The sequence below is a fragment of the Monodelphis domestica genome, chromosome 8, assembly GCF_027887165.1.
Source record: "Monodelphis domestica isolate mMonDom1 chromosome 8, mMonDom1.pri, whole genome shotgun sequence".
NCBI classification, from domain to species: Eukaryota; Metazoa; Chordata; class Mammalia; order Didelphimorphia; family Didelphidae; genus Monodelphis; species Monodelphis domestica.
In genome coordinates this window covers 56,612,168-56,631,395 of record NC_077234.1, presented here as the reverse complement: position 1 = coordinate 56,631,395, position 19,228 = coordinate 56,612,168, and the positions used below count along the sequence as shown (strand labels likewise).

The 19,228-nt window shown below is 33.1% G+C and overlaps 1 protein-coding gene across 5 annotated transcripts in view; it reads left to right on the top strand.

The window, feature by feature from the left end:
• Positions 1-19,228, top strand: part of TRPC1 (transient receptor potential cation channel subfamily C member 1) — a 75,472-nt gene that overhangs the window by 41,853 nt on the left and 14,391 nt on the right. For 4 of the 5 annotated variants that reach the window (XM_056807855.1, XM_056807854.1, XM_016425252.2 and 1 more), the window contains 3 exons: positions 4,099-4,435; positions 14,431-14,570; positions 16,830-16,973. In XM_056807855.1, the coding sequence (XP_056663833.1) occupies positions 4,099-4,435; positions 14,431-14,570; positions 16,830-16,973 (621 nt within the window). Of the gene's footprint in view, positions 1-4,098; positions 4,436-14,430; positions 14,571-16,829; positions 16,974-19,228 lie in introns of those variants that run through there. The other variant, XM_056807857.1, reaches the window with a different exon arrangement.

Here is a 19,228-nt window from a genome sequence, read left to right as displayed (position 1 = left end):
AGTGGTCATCGAAATTAATATATCTCAGGTCAAAATGACTTTATAGTAGTTTTATTTACAAAATAGAGGTAAAGAATAGAAGTAGAGAAATGAGAGAGAGGGTAGAGAAGGTATCTATCCCATCACACTAGATAATTACTCTGACCTGGTTCGAATCAGGCAGGACTCATTAATCCTCCCCCAGAGAACCATAAGTCGGAGGTTCTAGTGGTGAATAAAGCAAGGGTTCCAGCCATAATGCCTCCTCCAAGACAGGGGGTCTCTTTGGAAGCTAGTCCCTCAAGGAGCCAGGAAAGGAGTCAGCCCTTTCACTCACCCATGAAGTAGTCCAAAGAGAAGATCCAATAGCAGTCTTACCAGAAGCAGACTGAGGTCCTAAGCTAGAGCTCCTCCAAGGCCAAGTTTGAAGGAGAAAAAGCTGGTCACAGGAAGTCACAACTACTTTTAAAGACCCTTCTTTGTGTCACTTCCTGTGCCTTTCTTCCACTTTATGGGAACCAGTCACAATTTTAGAATTTTCTTAGGACAGCCCATGGAGCAGTCAGTCATTTCTGAGTCGTCACCCACTTTAGCACGTGGGTTGCAACCTCCCTTCACTTAATGAAATGTGGGGGTGTATATGCTTCTGGTAATTAAATCTATAAGTGGGCAGGGGAGAGTTAATTCCATCTTCACACTTACATATACCAGTTTGCTAACTTAAGCTCCTTGTCCAGCTTCTTGACATGTTAGGCAAAATATATTTTTCATTCACTTGATTTTTCATTTCTTTCTCTTAGTTTCTTTCAGATTGCCATGCTTTTCACCAAGAGGGCTTGGTTGTTTTCTAGCACTTGATTCAATTAATTTTCTGTCTCACTATAGAAGCATATGTAGAACTTTACTATTTGTAGGGAATATTTGTTTTCTTAAGATTTGATGCAGAACATTTTCCAGGACTTGGCTGATATCTTTGTTGAAAACATATTTCTCTGTTTAATATTTCCCTTGATGTCTTATATTATCTCTCTAGTCTCATCTGTCAAAGAATCTTGTATATGGTTTTGATTTAAGTTTGGAAAATTACTTATCTGTAAAGAACCTTAAAGGTTTTATTTTTTACTGAGTTAATAAATGTTTTCCATTTGACTTAGAGAATAAAATTAGATTTTATATTTTCTACAACTATCAATTATATGACCGTAAAGTCTTCTTCATTTAGTCTAATTTTATTTATAGTGAAAATATCATTTGGAATTAGATATAATTTATTATCTTTTGTGGAGAAAATAAGTGTAATTGTATAGGCATTGGATGAAGGTGAAATATTGATAGTACCAAGAGTTAAATTATAAAAAGTTCAAGAACTAATAAGAGTGGTTCTCAGCATTCTTTCCGACTGTCATTGTGTGCCTTTTTGTATTTTTACTATTTACATTTGACTTACCGTGGCCCTAAAATGTCATTACTTGAAACATTAAATCAAAAATAAAGAATGAAGTTCAAGAAATCTAAGGTAAAGGTATCACATCTATGGTGAAAAAACTGACTAAAAGATGAGAATTAATAGTTACAAGTAATTAGTTGTGTAATAAGTTAATAATATGTCAGCAATATTCAGAAGTAGTTTTAAAAGTTAAGGTTGTAATTGTGCAAATAAGTGCTCACTCCAAATTATCAATATATTTCTTTAAGTTTAATATTGTGTTTGTGATACTGAAGTATTTGCTTTAGTTCTGAATAGAAATTTATATTTTACTTTTTTTATAGTTAAAGATGATTAAGACTATCCTTATACATTCAAAAGAAGTTAAAGTAGTATCCTAAGCCTAGAATCTAAAATGGTAGGTCTCTTAACTTTGAAAGACAAATATTAATCTGCCCTGCTCTCAAATCAGAGTAAAAATTATCATAAAAATTATAAAAATTTAAACTTCTAAGAGTGGTTCTCAGCAGTCTTTCCTGCTATAAAAGCAGGAAAGACACTATTAGAATATATCAATAGAAGTACAAAATGTAGAAACTTTGATGCTTTTAAAAAATACCCTTACTTTCTGTCTTAGAACCATTATTGAGTATTGGTTCCAAGGCAAAAGAGCTTTGGTAAGGGCTGGGCAATTGGGGTTAAGTGACTTGCCCAGAGTCACACATACATAAGGAAGTAACTGAGATCAGATCTGAACCTAGGGTTTTCCACCTTGAGGCCTGGCTCTCTATCCACTGAGCCACCTGGCTGCTTCACTTTAATACATGCGTTATATAACATTACAAACTTTGATTACAATGTATTCCACAACCAAGAGTGAAATACAGAGATGCATTGAAAGGTTGGGTTTGAAAACTGGACTCAGTTGCCTAAAGAATAGGAGGTTGTGAGTTAATATATATTATTTTGTTGTTTTCTTGATTCTCTAAATGGATCATAGAAGAGGATGACCAAATGTTTCCAATGAAGTAAACAAGAGGAAACAAGAATCAGGAGCAATTTGTTGTTGTACAGTCTTCAGTCATGTTCAACTTTTCATGACTGCATTTGAGATTTTCTTGGCAGAGATACTGTAGTGGTTTGCCAATTTCTTCTCTTGATAATTTACATATGGGGAAACTGAGGTCAACAGAGTTAAGCAATTTGCCCAGAGTTACCCTGCTAGCAAGAGTCTGAGGCCAAATTTGTCCTGAAAGATTCATCTTCCTGAATCAGGTCCAACACTCTATCCACTGCATCACCTTGTTGCCCCAGGAATAATTTTACTAGATAAAAAGTACATTTTTCTTAAAAGGAAGGAATTACTTTAAAAGATTACAGAGAATGACTTACAAGATCTCATCCTTTCAAATAGTATATGTTGTGAAGTGCTTTAAAAGTTTGGTTGTAGATCTGGTTGAAGTTGTATAATTAAATAACATAATTAAAAATAAATTAAGTGATCTAGTTTTATTGAAATTAATTAAAACTTTTGGAGTTAAGCAAAAAGGAAAAATATGTTGTGACTTTTTTTGTTCTTGTTTTTTTAGCTTTTTGCTTAACAAGCTTAATTTTCACAATTATAGACTGGACAGAGCAGAGAAGAATAGGGGAACATCCAAACTTGTAGTTCCTTTTGTGAGGAAAGGAGAAACTGTTAACCTAATTCTTTAAACTGAAAAGTTTATTGGGAGAGAGAACATATTTCTTAGACAGTTTGTTTTTAAGGAAAGAAAGTAATTCATTTTGGCCACAAAAAATGCCAGAATAAAGTGACTGAGTAGCACTTGTGATGAATGATATGATATATTTGTTCATATGATGTCCTTTGCATAATTTCATGTTAATCTTATTGATTAGTTTACTTTTCCTAAAAAATGAATTTGTTTTTCTATAGTATAAAATACTTGTAGAAATAAAGGTCATGAAGAATAATATTTAAATTATATTTTGTCAGAATATATCTGCTCAATGTGTAAGATTATCTGAATAATTTCAGTGTTCCCTTTTACTTTGTGTATTTAGACTTGGATTTATGTTAATGCATCTAGAGTTATCAATCTGCTTAAGCCATATTATACTTTGAAAGCTTAATGTATTGAAAAAGCCTGCTTATTCCAAACTCTGGAGCAATTAATAGAGAAAACTAGTCTGTCTTTTATCTTTAGTTAATGACAATGTTTTTCAATCTTTTTCTTTTTCATGTTTCATTAAATCTGGGTTTAATTTTTTTCAGTGTGCATATATTAGCTCAAAATTTAAAAATAAGAATGCCTTGCTTACATTGTTAGATATCAGATTTAGGATTTGAGTTCGAATTTCTTTTAAGTGGTATTCATTCATTTTAACTTAGATACTTATTACTGTCTTCAGGAGGTAGCGAATGTTTATTGTTTTTCTCAACAGATCACATTGATGACTCTATATTTTATAAAACAATACAGGGTAACTACATTTTGCATAACAAATAAATGCTATGAAATTTTTTGAGAAGACTTTTTTTCTTTTGCTGTGGTAAAAAATAAGGATTCTCTTTCTGAGAAATTTTTATAATATTGATTTGTAATCTTAAAACTTTGAATATCAACTTGAATAATGTGTTTTTCAGACAGAATTCAGATCCTTTACTTTAATTTTTGTGTCTTTTTTTTCAGTTTGTCTCTCAGTCTAACTGTCAGCAGTTCCTCAATACAGTTTGGTTTGGACAGATGGCAGGTTACCGGCGTAAACACACCTGTAAGAAGATATTGACAGTTCTGACAGTTGGCATCTTTTGGCCAGTTTTGTCACTCTGTTATTTGATAGCTCCCAAATCTCAAGTTGGTCGAATAATCCACACTCCTTTTATGAAGTTTATTATTCACGGAGCTTCATATTTTACATTCTTGTTGTTGCTTAACTTATACTCTTTGGTCTACAATGAGGATAAGAAAAATACCATGGGGCCAGCCCTTGAAAGGATAGACTATCTTCTTATTATATGGCTAATTGGTAAGTGCCCAACTGATTTGGAAAGTTCAGTCTTGATTTAGCTTATTAATCTTCTTTGCTGTTTGTAAAATATGTGAATTCTAATCCTAAGAAAGAGTAAATTGGACATTTATGGAACTATTGATTACAACCTCAAAAGGACCAATAACTAATCTGTCTTTTTGTCTTCATATTTGATAGATGAAGAGGCAGGATTCTTTTTTTATCTTGAATAAAGTGTTACATATGAATTATAGGATTTCCTTCTAATAATTTCAAGTTTGATGTAATATTTAAAGTAAATGTACATTTTTCCCCTAGGTAATATTACAGTCCTATTAAGAGTTTTATCATTGTTAAAAGTTTTGAGTTTTAAAGTTAGATGTTGCTTGAAAGCTATTTGAATTGCAGGATGATAAATTCAAGAGGAAGAATTTCTATTTACATCAATGAATAGAGTGTCAGAATTGATAAAATAATGGATCCCTTGAAATATTGTTTTTTTCCAATGAATCTTAAGCTTTAAAGAGCCTAAACATTTTTCATGAACCTTTTCAGTCATGTCTTCCTTTACTCTCTTTTCATAATAATTTATTGTAATAATACTTCAATTTAGAATTATGTAAAAGAAACTCTAATGTAGGGATTATTAGTGTAAAGTCCATTAACTTATTTTAAAAGATATTTTGATAACTTTACATTTCAATGTAATTGGTTACCTTTGTAAAATTATGTATTTTCTTTTGTGTTTTTAAAAACCTTCTTAAAAGGGGTTGATAGGTGTCATCAGACATCTGCCAAAGTAGTCTATGGCACAAAAAAAGTTTTTCATTATGGTCCTTTACTGATGGCAAAAGTAGTCTCTTAAATATTTCCAGATCTTTAGAAGTATAAAGCAAGCTAATAAAATTACATTTAAAAAAACTTATGCCTATAAATAAGTAATATAATAAACATAGACTGGGGGAAGGGAAATTGTTTAAATTTTTTATTATCTAGAGGGTCACATTTTCCTTTTCACTCTATTAATGATTATTTTTTTTTGGTTTTTGTTCTGGGATGCTTTTTGTTTGTTTGTTTTTGGACTTCAGCAAAAAGGTACTACCTTCCTGGTAATTATTCTTGTCAAACTCAAAATTAGATTTGTTGAATTTTGTATTTATATTCTATCTTTTTCCTGATGTTGGGAAGAAAATCTTGAAATGTTTTCTTTCTCAATATAAAACATTGTTTTACTTTCAAAACTTATGCTTGATCCTTTCTTGACTCTAGAATTGTATTATAGTTGGGAAATATGATTTTATATACTTACTTTTTATTTAGTATTATTTGTAAAAATTTATATTTGATGTATTTAAAATTTTTAATTTTTATTGATATCTTTTGTTAACCAAGAATTAAAAAGAGGAGAAAAAAATTGAACAACTTAACTAGCATGTAAAGAAGTATTCCACACCCATAGTTCTTCATCTCTGAAAGAAGGGAGGACAGTGCATTCTTCTATTTCATTCAGTTCATCTTCATGTACTAAGAGCTTTGTGTACAAGGGAAGGGCAAAAGATAGTTCCTGTTCTTGAGGAACTAATAATTTAATGGGGAGACAACATGCAAACAACTTTATATAAACAAGCTATATTCAGGGTAAATTGAAAATGATTAAAAGAGGGAAGGCCCTAGGAATTGGGAAAGGCTTCCTTTAGAAGGTGAGATTTTAGTTTGAAAGAAGTCAAGGGGCAGAGATAAGGGAAAACATTCCAAGCACAGAGAATAAGAGTGTCTTGTGTGAGGAAAAGCAAGGTCAGTGACACACAGAGTACAATATAAAGTGTGAAAAGACTGGAAAGGGGAGGGGAGGGTAACAGTGGTAGGTAATGAAGGACTTTGCAAATGGAAGTAAGAGGGTACCACTGCAGCAAGAGTGACAAGATCAGACCTACATTTTAGACAAATCACTTGGGTGGCTGAATAGAGAGGATGGAGTGCAGTGGGACCCAGGTAGACACATCAGCAAGTCGAGGTGATGAAAGGCTCAGAGTGTTAGCAGTGTTAGATAGGGGAAGAGGACTTAGTCAAGAGGTGTCACAGAGGTGTAATTGATAAGCCTTGGCAACACACGATATTGGTGGTGAGGGCAGGAGTGAGTAGAGGATGACATTTAGGTTGTGAGCCTAGGAGACTGGGATTGTTAGTGGCGCTCTTGACAGTAATAGGAAAGTTTGAAAGAGTGGGAAGGCTTTGGGAAGAAAAACAGCAAGTTCAGTTTTAGACATACAGAATTTGAGACATCTGCATGGAATCCAGTTTGAGATAGATAAAAAGCAATTGGAGATGGGAGGTTGGATATCAGTAGAGAAGGGAGGGGAGTGCTGGATAAATAGATTTGAGAATCAACATCCTATCTCTTTTTTTAGGAATTAAGTTGCTTCAGTTTCCTATTAACATTGTTTAAATTTAAGAAAATTTAAGAAAATTAATTAAAAATAATTAAGCATCTTTCTACTTATACCTAACATTGTCACTTTTAGTTAGAAAGAGTTTTTCAGTATACAAACTGAATATTTTAAATTGAAAATGAAAGTTACAAATCTGGTTAGAAAGGTGAAATAGTCCCTTCTAATGTTTTTCCCTATTTTCTATATTTTTGCACTCTTATTGTTATGATATTTTTTGTTTCTGAAACAAAGAAAAATACATTTATTAACAGAAATATAATACTATGATGGTGGAAATCATTTATGAATAAATGGATGAACAAGCAATTATTAAACACATTTGTGCTATGTGCAAAGCACTGTGCTAAGTCCTGGGGATTCAAGTAAATAAATGGAGATCACTTCTGCTCACAAGTAGATTACATTTTAATGGATGATACATTTATGAACAATATAATTAGAAATTGAAAACTTTTGATTAGTCAAGTCTATCATTTTCTCCTTCATAATACTCTACAAAATATTAATATGCTTATGTTATTCTTAATGATCATGTCAATAGCAGATTCTTTTATATCAACCTTTTGTAACCCTAGAATTTAACAACTCTAAGGAGTATTTGTCATTGTCTATGTTCAGCTAATTTGCCAATAAAACTACTTGAGATTAATTCAAATTCAAATTGAAAGCCACATAATCCACAGTAGAATGTAAGTTGCCTGGGAGTGGCTATGTCTTAAAAAATTTTTTTTTCCTAGCACAATGCCTTAAATATGATAGGACTTAATAAATGCTTGTTGAATTGAACTTTAGAATGAGATATCCTTAATTGACCACATCAACAAGCAAACCAACAAGAACCACATGATTATCTCAATAGATGCAGAAAAAGCCTTTGATAAAATACAACACCCATTCCTATTAAAAACACTAGAAAGCATAGGAATAGAAGGGTCATTCCTAAAAATAATAAACAGTATATATCTAAAACCATCAGCTAATATCATCTGCAATGGGGATAAACTAGATGCATTCCCAATAAGATCAGGAGTGAAACAAGGATGCCCATTATCACCTCTACTATTTGACATTGTACTAGAAACACTAGCAGTAGCAATTAGAGAAGAAAAAGAAATTGAAGGCATCAAAATAGGCAAGGAGGAGACCCAAGTTATCACTCTTTGTAGATGACATGGTGGTCTACTTAAAGAATCCTAGAGATTCAACCAAAAAGCTAATTGAAATAATCAACAACTTTAGCAAAGTTGCAGGATACAAAATAAACCCACATAAGTCATCAGCTTTTCTATATATCTCCAACACAGCTCAGCAGCAAGAACTAGAAAGAGAAATCCCATTCAAAATCACCTTAGACAAAATAAAATACCTAGGAATCTATCTCCCGAGACAAACACAGGAACTATATGAACACAACTACAAAACACTCTCCACACAACTAAAACTAGACTTGAGCAATTGGAAAAACATTAACTGCTCATGGATAGGATGAGCCAATATAATAAAAATGACCATCCTACCCAAATTTATTTATCTATTTAGTGCCATACCCATGGAACTCCCAAAAAATTTCTTTACTGATTTAGAAAAAAACCATAACAAAATTCATCTGGAATAACAAAAGATCAAGGATATCCGGGGAAATAATGAAAAAAAAAACCACATATGATGGGGGCCTTGCAGTCCCAGACCTTAAACTATATTACAAAACAGCAATCATCAAAACAATTTGGTACTGGCTAAGAGACAGAAAGGAAGATCAGTGGAATAGACTGGGGGCAAGCGACCTCAGCAAGATAGTATACGATAAACCCAAAGATCCCAGCTTTTGGGACAAAAATCCAGTATTCGATAAAAACTGCTGGGAAAACTGGAAGACAGTGTGGGAGAGATTAGGTTTGGATCAACACCTCACACCCTACACCAAGATAAATTCAAAATGGGTGAATGACTTAAACACAAAGAAGGAAACCATAAGTAAATTGGGTAAATACAGAATAATATACATGTCAGACCTTTGGGAGGGCAAAGACTTTGAAACCAAGCAAGACAAAGAAAGAATCACAAAATGTAAAATAAATAATTTTGACTACATCAAATTAAAAAGTTTTAGTACAAACAAAACCAATGTAACTAAAATAAGAAGGAAAACAACAAATTGGGAAAAAATCTTCATAGAAACCTCTGACAAAGGTTTAATTACTCAAATTTATAAAGAGCTAAATCAATTGTACAAAAAATCAAGCCATTCTCCAATTGATAAATGGGCAAGGGACATGGATAGGCAGTTCTCAGATAAAGAAATCAAAACTACTAATAAGCACATGAAGAAGTGTTCTAAATCTCTTATAATCAGAGAGATGCAAATCAAAACAACTCTGAGGTATCACCTCACACCTAGCAGATTGGCTAACATAACAATTATGGAAAGTAATGAATGCTGGAGGGGATGTGGCAAAGTAGGGACATTAATTCATTGCTGGTAGAGTTGTGAACTGATCCAGCCATTCTGGAGGGCAATTTGGAACTATGCCCAAAGGGCGATAAAAGAATGTCTACCCTGTGATCCAGCCATAGCACTGGCTGGGTCTGTACCCTAAAGAGATAATGGACAAAAAGACTTGTACAAAAATATTCATAGCTGCGCTCTTTGTGGTGGCCAAAAATTAGAAAACGAGGGGATGCCCATCAATTGGGGAATGGCTGAACAAATTGTGGTATATGTTGGTGATGGAATATTATTGTGCAAAAAGGAATAATAAAGTGGAGGAATTCCATGGAGAATGGAACGACCTCCAGGAAGTGATGCAGAGCGAGAGGAGCAGAACCAGGAGAACATTGTACACAGAGACAAACACACTGTGGTATAATCGAACATAATAGACTTCTCCATTAGTGGCAGTGTAATGTCCCTGAACAATCTGCAGGGATCTAGGAGAAAAAACACTATCCATAAGCAGAGGACAAACTGAGGGAGTAGAAACACCGAGGAAAAGCAACTGCCTGACTACAGTGGCTGAGGGGACATGACAGAGGAGAGACTCTAAACGAACACTCTAATGCAAATATTAACAACATGGCAATAGGTTCGAATCAAGAACACATGTGATACCAAGTGGAATCATGCGTTGGCTACGGGGGTGGGGGGGAGGAAAAGAAAATGATCTTTGTCTTTAATGAATAATACTTGGAAATGATCAAATAAACTATTATAAAATATTTTTTTAAAGTATATAAAAAAAGAATGAGATATCATTAGGTCACATTGTTCATTTTCATTTAATTGGCAGGTCTTACAGACTTGATGTAACTTAAATGTCGAAGAACATTTATGCCATTTCTTTTAGTATTTAACACTGTTTACTAGATGAACGTCCTACAACCCTTCAGACAACTTATACAATTCAGAATTTAGTGATTTGCATTAATATGCTCTCAATAAGCTTATTTTAATGAGACTACTCAATAAAAAATTATAAATACTAAATATTGACTGAAACAGTAGAAATCATTAGATTTACTTTCAATCACAGAGCAGCTTTTTGTCTCAGTAAACTATACCTGAGTTTATTATGCCTCTTCTGAGATAGGATATATACAAATTACATCACTTGTAATATGTTTAATTACATAAATGCAATACACATCATTGGTTTATATGATTATTTTCAGCTCATATGATGGGATTTTACTTTTAGATTATACTAATTCACTTTTTTTTCCCTTTCCCCTGATCTTCACTCACCACTCAAAGGGAATACCTATTTACCACTACCTATAGTATCTACATTTTGAACAAATTTGATAAAGAAAAAAAACTAGATGGATATGTAGAATGTCAGTGGCATAATTTTTAATTTTAATATTCAGTCAATATTGAGGAAAAAAAGAGATAGAATAAGTTTCTTTATACCATAATTTATTACAATCAATCTGTACATTTCTGAACATTAACAAATTAGTACTGAAATTGGCATTTTGGACTTTAAATATGATGTTTTCCTTTTGCTATTTATTTATTTATTTTTTATTTTATTTTATTTTATTTTAAACATTTTATTTGGTCATTGCCAAACATTATTCATTGGAAACAAAGATCATTTTCTTTTCCTCTCCCCCCTCCCACCACCTCTCCCATAACCGACACGCGATTCCCCTGGGTATCACATGTGTTCTTGATTTGAACCCATTTCCATGTTGTTGGTATTTGCATTAGAGTATTCATTTAGAGTCTCTCCTCAGTCATATCCCCTCAACCCCTGTAGTCAAGCAGTTGCTTTTCCTCGGTGTTTTTACTCCCACAGTTTATCCTCTGCTTGTGGATAGTGTTTTTTAGATCCCTGCAGATTGTTCAGGGACATTGCATTGACACTAATGGAGAAGTCCATTATGTTCAATTGTACCACAGTGTATCAGTCTCTGTGTACAATGTTTTCCTGGTTCTGCTCCTCTCACTCTGCATCACTTCTTGGAGGTCATTCGACTTCACATTCATTATTCCTTTGAGCACAATAGTATTCCATCACCAACAGATACCACAATTTGTTCAGCCATTCCCCAATTGAAGGGCATCCCCTCATTTTCCAATTTTTGGCCACCACAAAGAGTGCAGCTACGAATATTCTTGTACAAGTCTTTTTCCTTATTATCTCTTTGGAGTACAAACCCAGCAGTGCTATGGCTGGATCAAAGGGCAGACAGTTTTTTATTGCCCTTTGGGCATAGTTCCAAATTGTCCTCCAGAATGGTTGGATCAATTCACAACTCTACCAGCAATGCATTAATGTCCCAACTTTGCCACATCCCCTCTAGCATTCATTACTTTCCATAGCTGTCATGTTAGCCAATCTGCTAGGTGTGAGGTGATACCTCAGAGTTGTTTTGATTTGCATCTCTCTGATTATAAGAGATGTAGAACACTTTTTCATGTGCTTATTAATAGTTTTGATTTCTTTTGCTGAAAACTGCCTGTTGATGTCCCTTGCCCGTTTATCAATTGGAGAATGGCTTGACTTTTTGTACAATTGATTTAGCTCTTTGTAAATTTGAGTAATTAAACCTTTGTCAGAGGTTTTTATGAAAATTGTTTCCCAATTTGTTGCTTCCCTTCTGATTTTAGTTACATTGATTTTGTTTGTACAAAACCTTTTTAATTTGATGTTCCTTTTGCTATTTAAACATGGTTTTTGTTTACATACTATATTGCTTTTAATTCTTATGTTTTCAAACATGAAATTATTTTGAAGGCAAAGAAATGCAAGTGACATTGACAGAGCTATTATAATTTTTATTGCATATCGTAATGTAATTTTCACAAAGAATTTTTTTAAAGTATTCAATTTTAAAAAGCTTAACCTTTTCAACAAGTTGAGGATTTTTGGTTCATTTTCCCTAATAGACTATGCAGAAAGAACTATTTGTTAATTTGTACATATGAAGCAAATTAATGATTGCTGGATGACATGCCAATTTAGAATGGTTTGACTTGACCTGGGTGGAATATCTGGATAATACAATGATGTAATTCACAATAACAGAGAATTACTATGGAGAAATTCATTTAAAGTGAAGATAATTTATCAAATTTTATTGAACAGGGGCTTGTCATTTTACAAATGCTTTCATATTTATATTTTTCCAGATGTGTAGAAATTAAAATAAGGGAACTTTCTTGACATATGGTAATAGCAAATTGAACATTTAAGAAAATTATGATTATGGAAAATCAAGAGAAGAAGTGTAGAGTAGTGGCAGAAGGCTGTCCTTAGAATTAGAACAACTCAGATTCAAAACCTGCATCTGATAAATACTGGCTTGGTAACTTTACAGGAAAGTGATTTAAATTAATAATTGCTCCAGGAAACTATGATAGTCTGTTAATTGCTAAAGTTATTGACCTATATCAATAGAGGCAATTTCCTAACTCTGAGTATTCTATTAACAAGATGCCAGAAACAAAAGTTGGAATGAAAATAAGGAGGCCCGTTATCTTAAAATCCATTGATTTAAATAAAAATCAATGATAATGACATTAGCCTTTCTTGCTTCTTGGTTTGTTTTACTTACAATTAAAAAAAAATAACTTTAGATAGATAGCAATTTGGTATGTTGTGACTGCATATCCTATGTTAGACTACAATTATGTCTATCTGAGAGTCAGTGTGGAGCCGTAGAGACCTGACCTTGGAAACAGGAAGACTGGGTTCAAGACTTTTTTCTGAGATATGTATTGGTTACATGATCTTGGGCAAGTCACTTTAAGCTCTCTGTGACCAGAACTCACTAACACTAAGTTTCAGAACCTGGTATCCGCCTGCATTATGTGGAGGGAATTTTCTTTGAATATTCCTTATAACAATGAAATCAAAATCCAAAAAGAATTACATATATTTTCACATTTTCACTTTAAAAATTCAGATATTTTAAAGTTGTTTTTATTGTCAGGAAAAAAGCAACAGTGCTTTTATAACAGATAGTCCTTAGAAGTATTTCAATATTTTGCCCTACTTGTTAACATATTGACCTATATCAAGTATGCATTCCAAGTTTCTTACTCAAAAACTTTTTCTTTAAGGTTCATTTGTACTCTGATAAAATTTTTCCTAACAGGTATTTTACTTGAGAAAATAGACATTTTATTTGATAAAATCTTAATTCTTTAAAAACATACATACAGAGAAAAATTGTTTACCTCTTGATAATCTTTAAGTTAGTTGTTTTCAAGAACCTTAAGATTCCATGAGAGAGATATATTTTTGGGGAAAAAAAGGGGCAAAGATTTAAATTTTTTCATCTGAAAATTATATGTAGATCCTGACATAGGATATTAATGATAGATAAAACAGAAGTTCTTCACATTTTGATAAGTTTGAAAGAAATCTAAAGGAAAGTAGTTCAGTAGGAAAGCAGCAAAAGTAAATGTCTCCTTTGGACAGTTAAGTTTTACACTTTCAGAAAGTGGCCATTCTGGTTTCAGTAGTATGATTATACTTCTATAAACCTTTAATTAAAAATGTTTTGATGGTCAGAAATGCACAAATATTTTGAAACTTTTTTCTGTATCAAATAAAGGTAATTTACAGTTAAGATGCACCTGATCAGAGATTTTCTAGTTTGATTTACTTGTCTTAAATAGTTTTCCTCTCATGTGTTTAAGAACTCAGGTTTTTGTTACTTTGTATTCTCCTAAAAAGCATTCTAATAGAGGAATATGCCATCAGATTTCTTTTATTATATTAATATTTTGGGTACTTGTAAATATTTGCATACAGCTTATTTATGGAAGGATTTCTGACTAGTAACATTTAGATTTTTTTAAGCATGAAAATCCATTCTTTCAAGCTTTTTTTAATTATTTTTCCACCATTGCCTCATTCTCCAATATAGATTACTATATATTTTCCCTAGAGTGGTAAATAAAAAAGTCTTTTATTTTTACAAGGCTGAAGTGACATGAGTGTATTATTTCAGTTATTCTATTTTAAAGTATTTTTCTTCTTATATAGTAGAATTAAGTATGCATTGTTTGATGTTTCTTCCCACCCCACCACCCCCAACCCCTTTTAGGAATGGTGTGGTCAGATGTTAAAAGACTCTGGTATGATGGATTGGAAGACTTTTTAGAAGAATCTCGTAATCAACTCAGTTTTGTCATGAATTCCCTTTATTTGGCAACCTTTGCCCTCAAAGTTGTTGCTCATAACAAGGTGATTATTCACTATGTCAATTAAGAACACAATAAAGTTTATTGGGGAACACCAAAAACCTCTAGATTTATAACCCCAGCATAACAGGAGTTCAAATCTTTTATTTGTCTGTAATCAAATTTGTTAAGTTGACCACTAGCTTTAAAAACTATGGGGTTAATGGTTTCACATTCCTAATATGGTGCTGAACGTGCTTACAAGGAGAGAACAAAGTAACTCAAAACTGAATCATTAGTGTTAAATATTTGTGTTATCTCAGAAAATTAGTAGACCAGGAGTCCTTTATTTGGATATAATATTACATAGTGGGTTTTCCATATGTCACATATATAATGTGATTTTGTTTTGTAGCTTAAATGTGTTCTAAACAGAAAAAAAATAGATTCCATTCTGTAAAAGATTTAGTTCCATTTTGATAAAATTCTAGCCTCATTATTCAAGAATGTGCTTGATAGATAGGGATAATATCCATTAGACTAATGTTTTTACACTAGAATTTTAAACACTTTATCCTGTGATTTCCCTGTCTCCTTAAGGTGATAGTAATCATTTTCAATATAGATTCAGAACATTAGATTTTAAAGTGACCTCAAAGAGCATTTAGTCTAACCTCTTCCTTTCACAAATGAGGAAATGGAGAAAAACCTTATCAAAATTGCTACTCTCCCAAGTGTAATGCTAATGATACACAGTGTTATGGTTTACAGATTTAGAATTGCAAAGACCCTTAGAAGAAATTTACATCAACTTTTACCTGATGGTATCACATAGGTGACTGGATCAGAGCCAGGATGTGAACCTTGTTCTTGCCAACACCCTTCCATTACACCACATTACTTTCCTAGAAAGAAATCATGAGGAGCTAAGCAGATGTACAATATTATCACTGAATCACTGTTCTTCCTCTACTCAATCTATTCTTGACTCTTTGGGGAAATATTGTAAACTAGGGAAGAACCAGAGATTTTAACTATTTAAAAAATTAATAAGTGAACCCTATTTCCTCTGACATTCAGCAAGTATGTCCTACCATTTGACCTAAAGAAACATTTAAATCTGTAAATTTATTCTAGATTAGAATCACTCTAGACTCAGGATATAGCTTCATTATATAGTCAGGATATACATATACATGTGTGTATATGTATATATATATATGTACATATACATATATGTGAAGTGATTATCTGCTTTATAGAAAAGATAACTATCAGTGTGGCCTAGTGGAAAGAGCCCTGCTTTTGGAGTCAGACCATCTGAGCTCAAACTTCTCTGGTGCTTAATCCTTGTTTGACCTTGGGCAAACCATTGAACCTCCATAAACCTTAGTTTTCTTTTATGTAATATGAGGGGATTGGATTAGATGACTTGTGAATACCCTTCAAGTTCCAGATCTTTGATTCTTTTAAATGACAAATTTAGTTTATTTTAAGTGATTCATTCAATTGATAAAAATTTGGTTTAAAATTAGATTGTAATTGCATAGTAGTTTATAATTACAAAATGTTTTATTATACCATTTTATTTGACTTTCCAAATAACTCAATAAGGTATGTAGTATGAATATTTTCTTTTCCATTTCACAGAGGAATTAAGCTGAGGTATAGTTAGCTGCCAAAGGGTTACCCAGATAGCCAAGCTACAGAGCTGGAATTAAGATAAAAAATAATCTTGATATTTTGCCTTCAATTCCACTAATCTTTTCATCTTTTTCTTGTATTTCCCATCCCATGTAGAATTTAAAACTAGGCTGTTCATTAGAGGAACTGGAATGAAAAACCTTTTGAAAATGTGAATTTAGCAGGGAAATTAAAGAGTGGCATGACTGTCATGTCAAAAGGCCAAAGTTTAAATCATGGCTCTACCTATGTAACCTTGGACAAGTTATCACTCTCCTTGACATCTCAGTTTCTTCATCTGTAAAATGAGGCATTGTTCTAAATGGCCTTTGCGGTCCTTTACAGAACTAAATCTATGATTTTATAATGTGTTTCAGGATTTTAATGAATAAAAGATTTTTCAGAAAAGCTTTCAGTTAACTAAAAATTCTATTTCCTTTGTTATCTAGTGTTAAAGAATATATTTGATGGATATATGGAACTGTTCTGAAGGCTGATTCATGATCCATTCATATAAATATTTATGTATATACTCATGCATGTTATATGCTGTACTTTCTGGATTGACTTTCAACAATATTTACCTTTATTTAACAAAATAGTGAGACCTACATTTGACATGTTTTCTTCTTAACTCTAGTTTCATGATTCAGCTGACCGAAAGGATTGGGACGCGTTTCATCCTACATTAGTAGCAGAAGGTCTTTTTGCCTTTGCTAATGTTCTGAGTTACCTCCGTCTCTTTTTTATGTATACAACAAGCTCCATCTTGGGGCCATTACAGGTAAAAGATTAAAATTTCTGTAAGAGAATTTGAGAGATTTGTTCTTGTATAACTAAATGTCTATTAGAATAGATTTAAATGACCTTGATATAATATATATGCTTCTCATGTGAATCCCATATTTTCCATAGTACTTAACAAATGAAGGTCCTCAACAGTGTGTAACCATTGTCCTTATTTCTGGTTATATTATAGTTATTTTCTTTTAAATTGTTTACATTTTATTAACTGCATCCTTTTGTTGCCCCAAATAGGTTTGTAGGTAGCTCTTCTTAGAATTTTAATTTGGCCATTTTCTTTGTGAAATTTTTACCATGTTGTATGTAAAAAAATCCATTTTTACTGGATGCTTGAAGTACTAGAATATTGATAAAAATCAGGAAAAGGTGTGTTTCTCAGAAGAAAGCTAAGGATGAATAATCAGTTCTTTAGTATCAGAAGGTAAGGAGAACTGGCAGCTAGTCTAAGAGGGGTTAATTGGGGACAGTCATTCTTACTCAATAAATAGGCATAAAATCTGATTAAAATTTTAAATGATGTTTCATGATAATTTGAAGAAAGAAAATTTGATTTCAAAGGAATCTAGTCTCCCTTTTTACTTACCAAATATTGGATATAGAATGGTAGCATTTTTTGTAAAAACCATAGGGGATTATTCACAACTGTTTAAACTTACTATCAAAAGCTTACTTAATTTTCCTAAGTGACTGAGCTCCATTTACATTTATGATATTTGTTTTAAAAACCAAATAAATGTAATGATCTTTGCCAAACCAGAGGTAGTATGTTAGATCTTCAGTTGTATCTGTTTGGATAGTCCTTGCTTTGATAATGATTAAAATCCCTCTGACTTCTTATATTGGCAGGATTATTATTTTTCTTATAAATGTCCCATGGAATATCTATCCAGTGATCTGTTCTTTTAATATCTTTGGTTTACTAATATACATTTCAGGCTGGACATCACTGATCTCTCATTCTATTGTGAAACAATCAATCAAAAACCATTCATTAAAAGAGTAACTGAGTAGCTCAGTAGATTGAGAGCCAGGCCTAGAGCCAGAGGATTCTAGGTTCAGATCTGGCCTCAGACACTTCTCAGCTGGGTGACCCTGGGCAAGTCATTTAACCCCCACTGCCTAACCCTTATCACTCTTCTGCCTTGGAACCAATACACAGTATTGGTTCCTCAAGCATTGTGTGTCAGGCAGTGCTAATCACTGAGAATACACATAAAGGCCCAAAACATTTGCTTTGCCTTCAAGGAATTCATATTATAATAGAGACAAATACAAAACTAGCTAGGAAAATAAAAGCTATATACAAATTAGGTGGAAACTAATCTCAGAAAGGAAAGTTTTAGCAACTGGAGGACTGCCTCCTGCAGTAGGTAGCCTTTGATTATAGTCTTGAAGAAAACCAGGGAAGCTAAGGATAGGTAAGGAGACAACATTTTTTTTAAACCCTTACCTTCTGGCTTGGAATCAATACTGTGCATTGTTTCCAAGGCAGAAGAGTATTAAGGGCTAGGCAATGGGGGTCAAGTGACTTGCCCAGGGTCACACAGCTAGGAAGTGTCTAAGGTCAGATTTGAGCCCAGGACCTCCCATATCTAGGCCTGGCTCTCAGTCCATTGAGCCACCCAGCAGCCCCTGAGACAGAACATTTTTTGAAGGGGAACATGAATAAAAATGCACAGAAATAGGAAATGGAGTATCATGTATGAAGAAATGAGTAGGCCAGTATGGAGATGGAATAAAGAATGTGTAAAGTGGAGTATGTGAGGATGGGGAGAAGAAACAAATTTAAGAAAACTAGAAAAGAAGGAAGGATCCTGATTATTAAGAATTGTAAATGTCAAAGAGGAGCTTATATTGATTCTAGGATTAATAGGGAGCCAGTGGAGTTTTTTGGTAGGAGCATTGGGAGACACATGGTCAGAGCTGTACTTTAAGAAAATCACTTTGGCAGCTGAGTGTATTGGCTGTGGGGAAGGACACAAGGCAGGGAGACCAAACAGAAGGTTATTGTAAAAGTTCAGGCAAGAGGTGATCTAGGGTGAAGGTAGTGTGAGTGGAGAGAAGGCAGAAACAGTAAGATCTGGCAATGGCTTAGCTATGTGGGGTGAATGTGAGTGAGAAGTTAAGGATGACACCAAGGTTGTAAGCCTGGGTGACCAGGAGGATAATTGTACCCTTAGTAGTCATGAGGAAGTTCAGAAGGATTTTGGGGGGGAGATGATGAATTTCATTTTG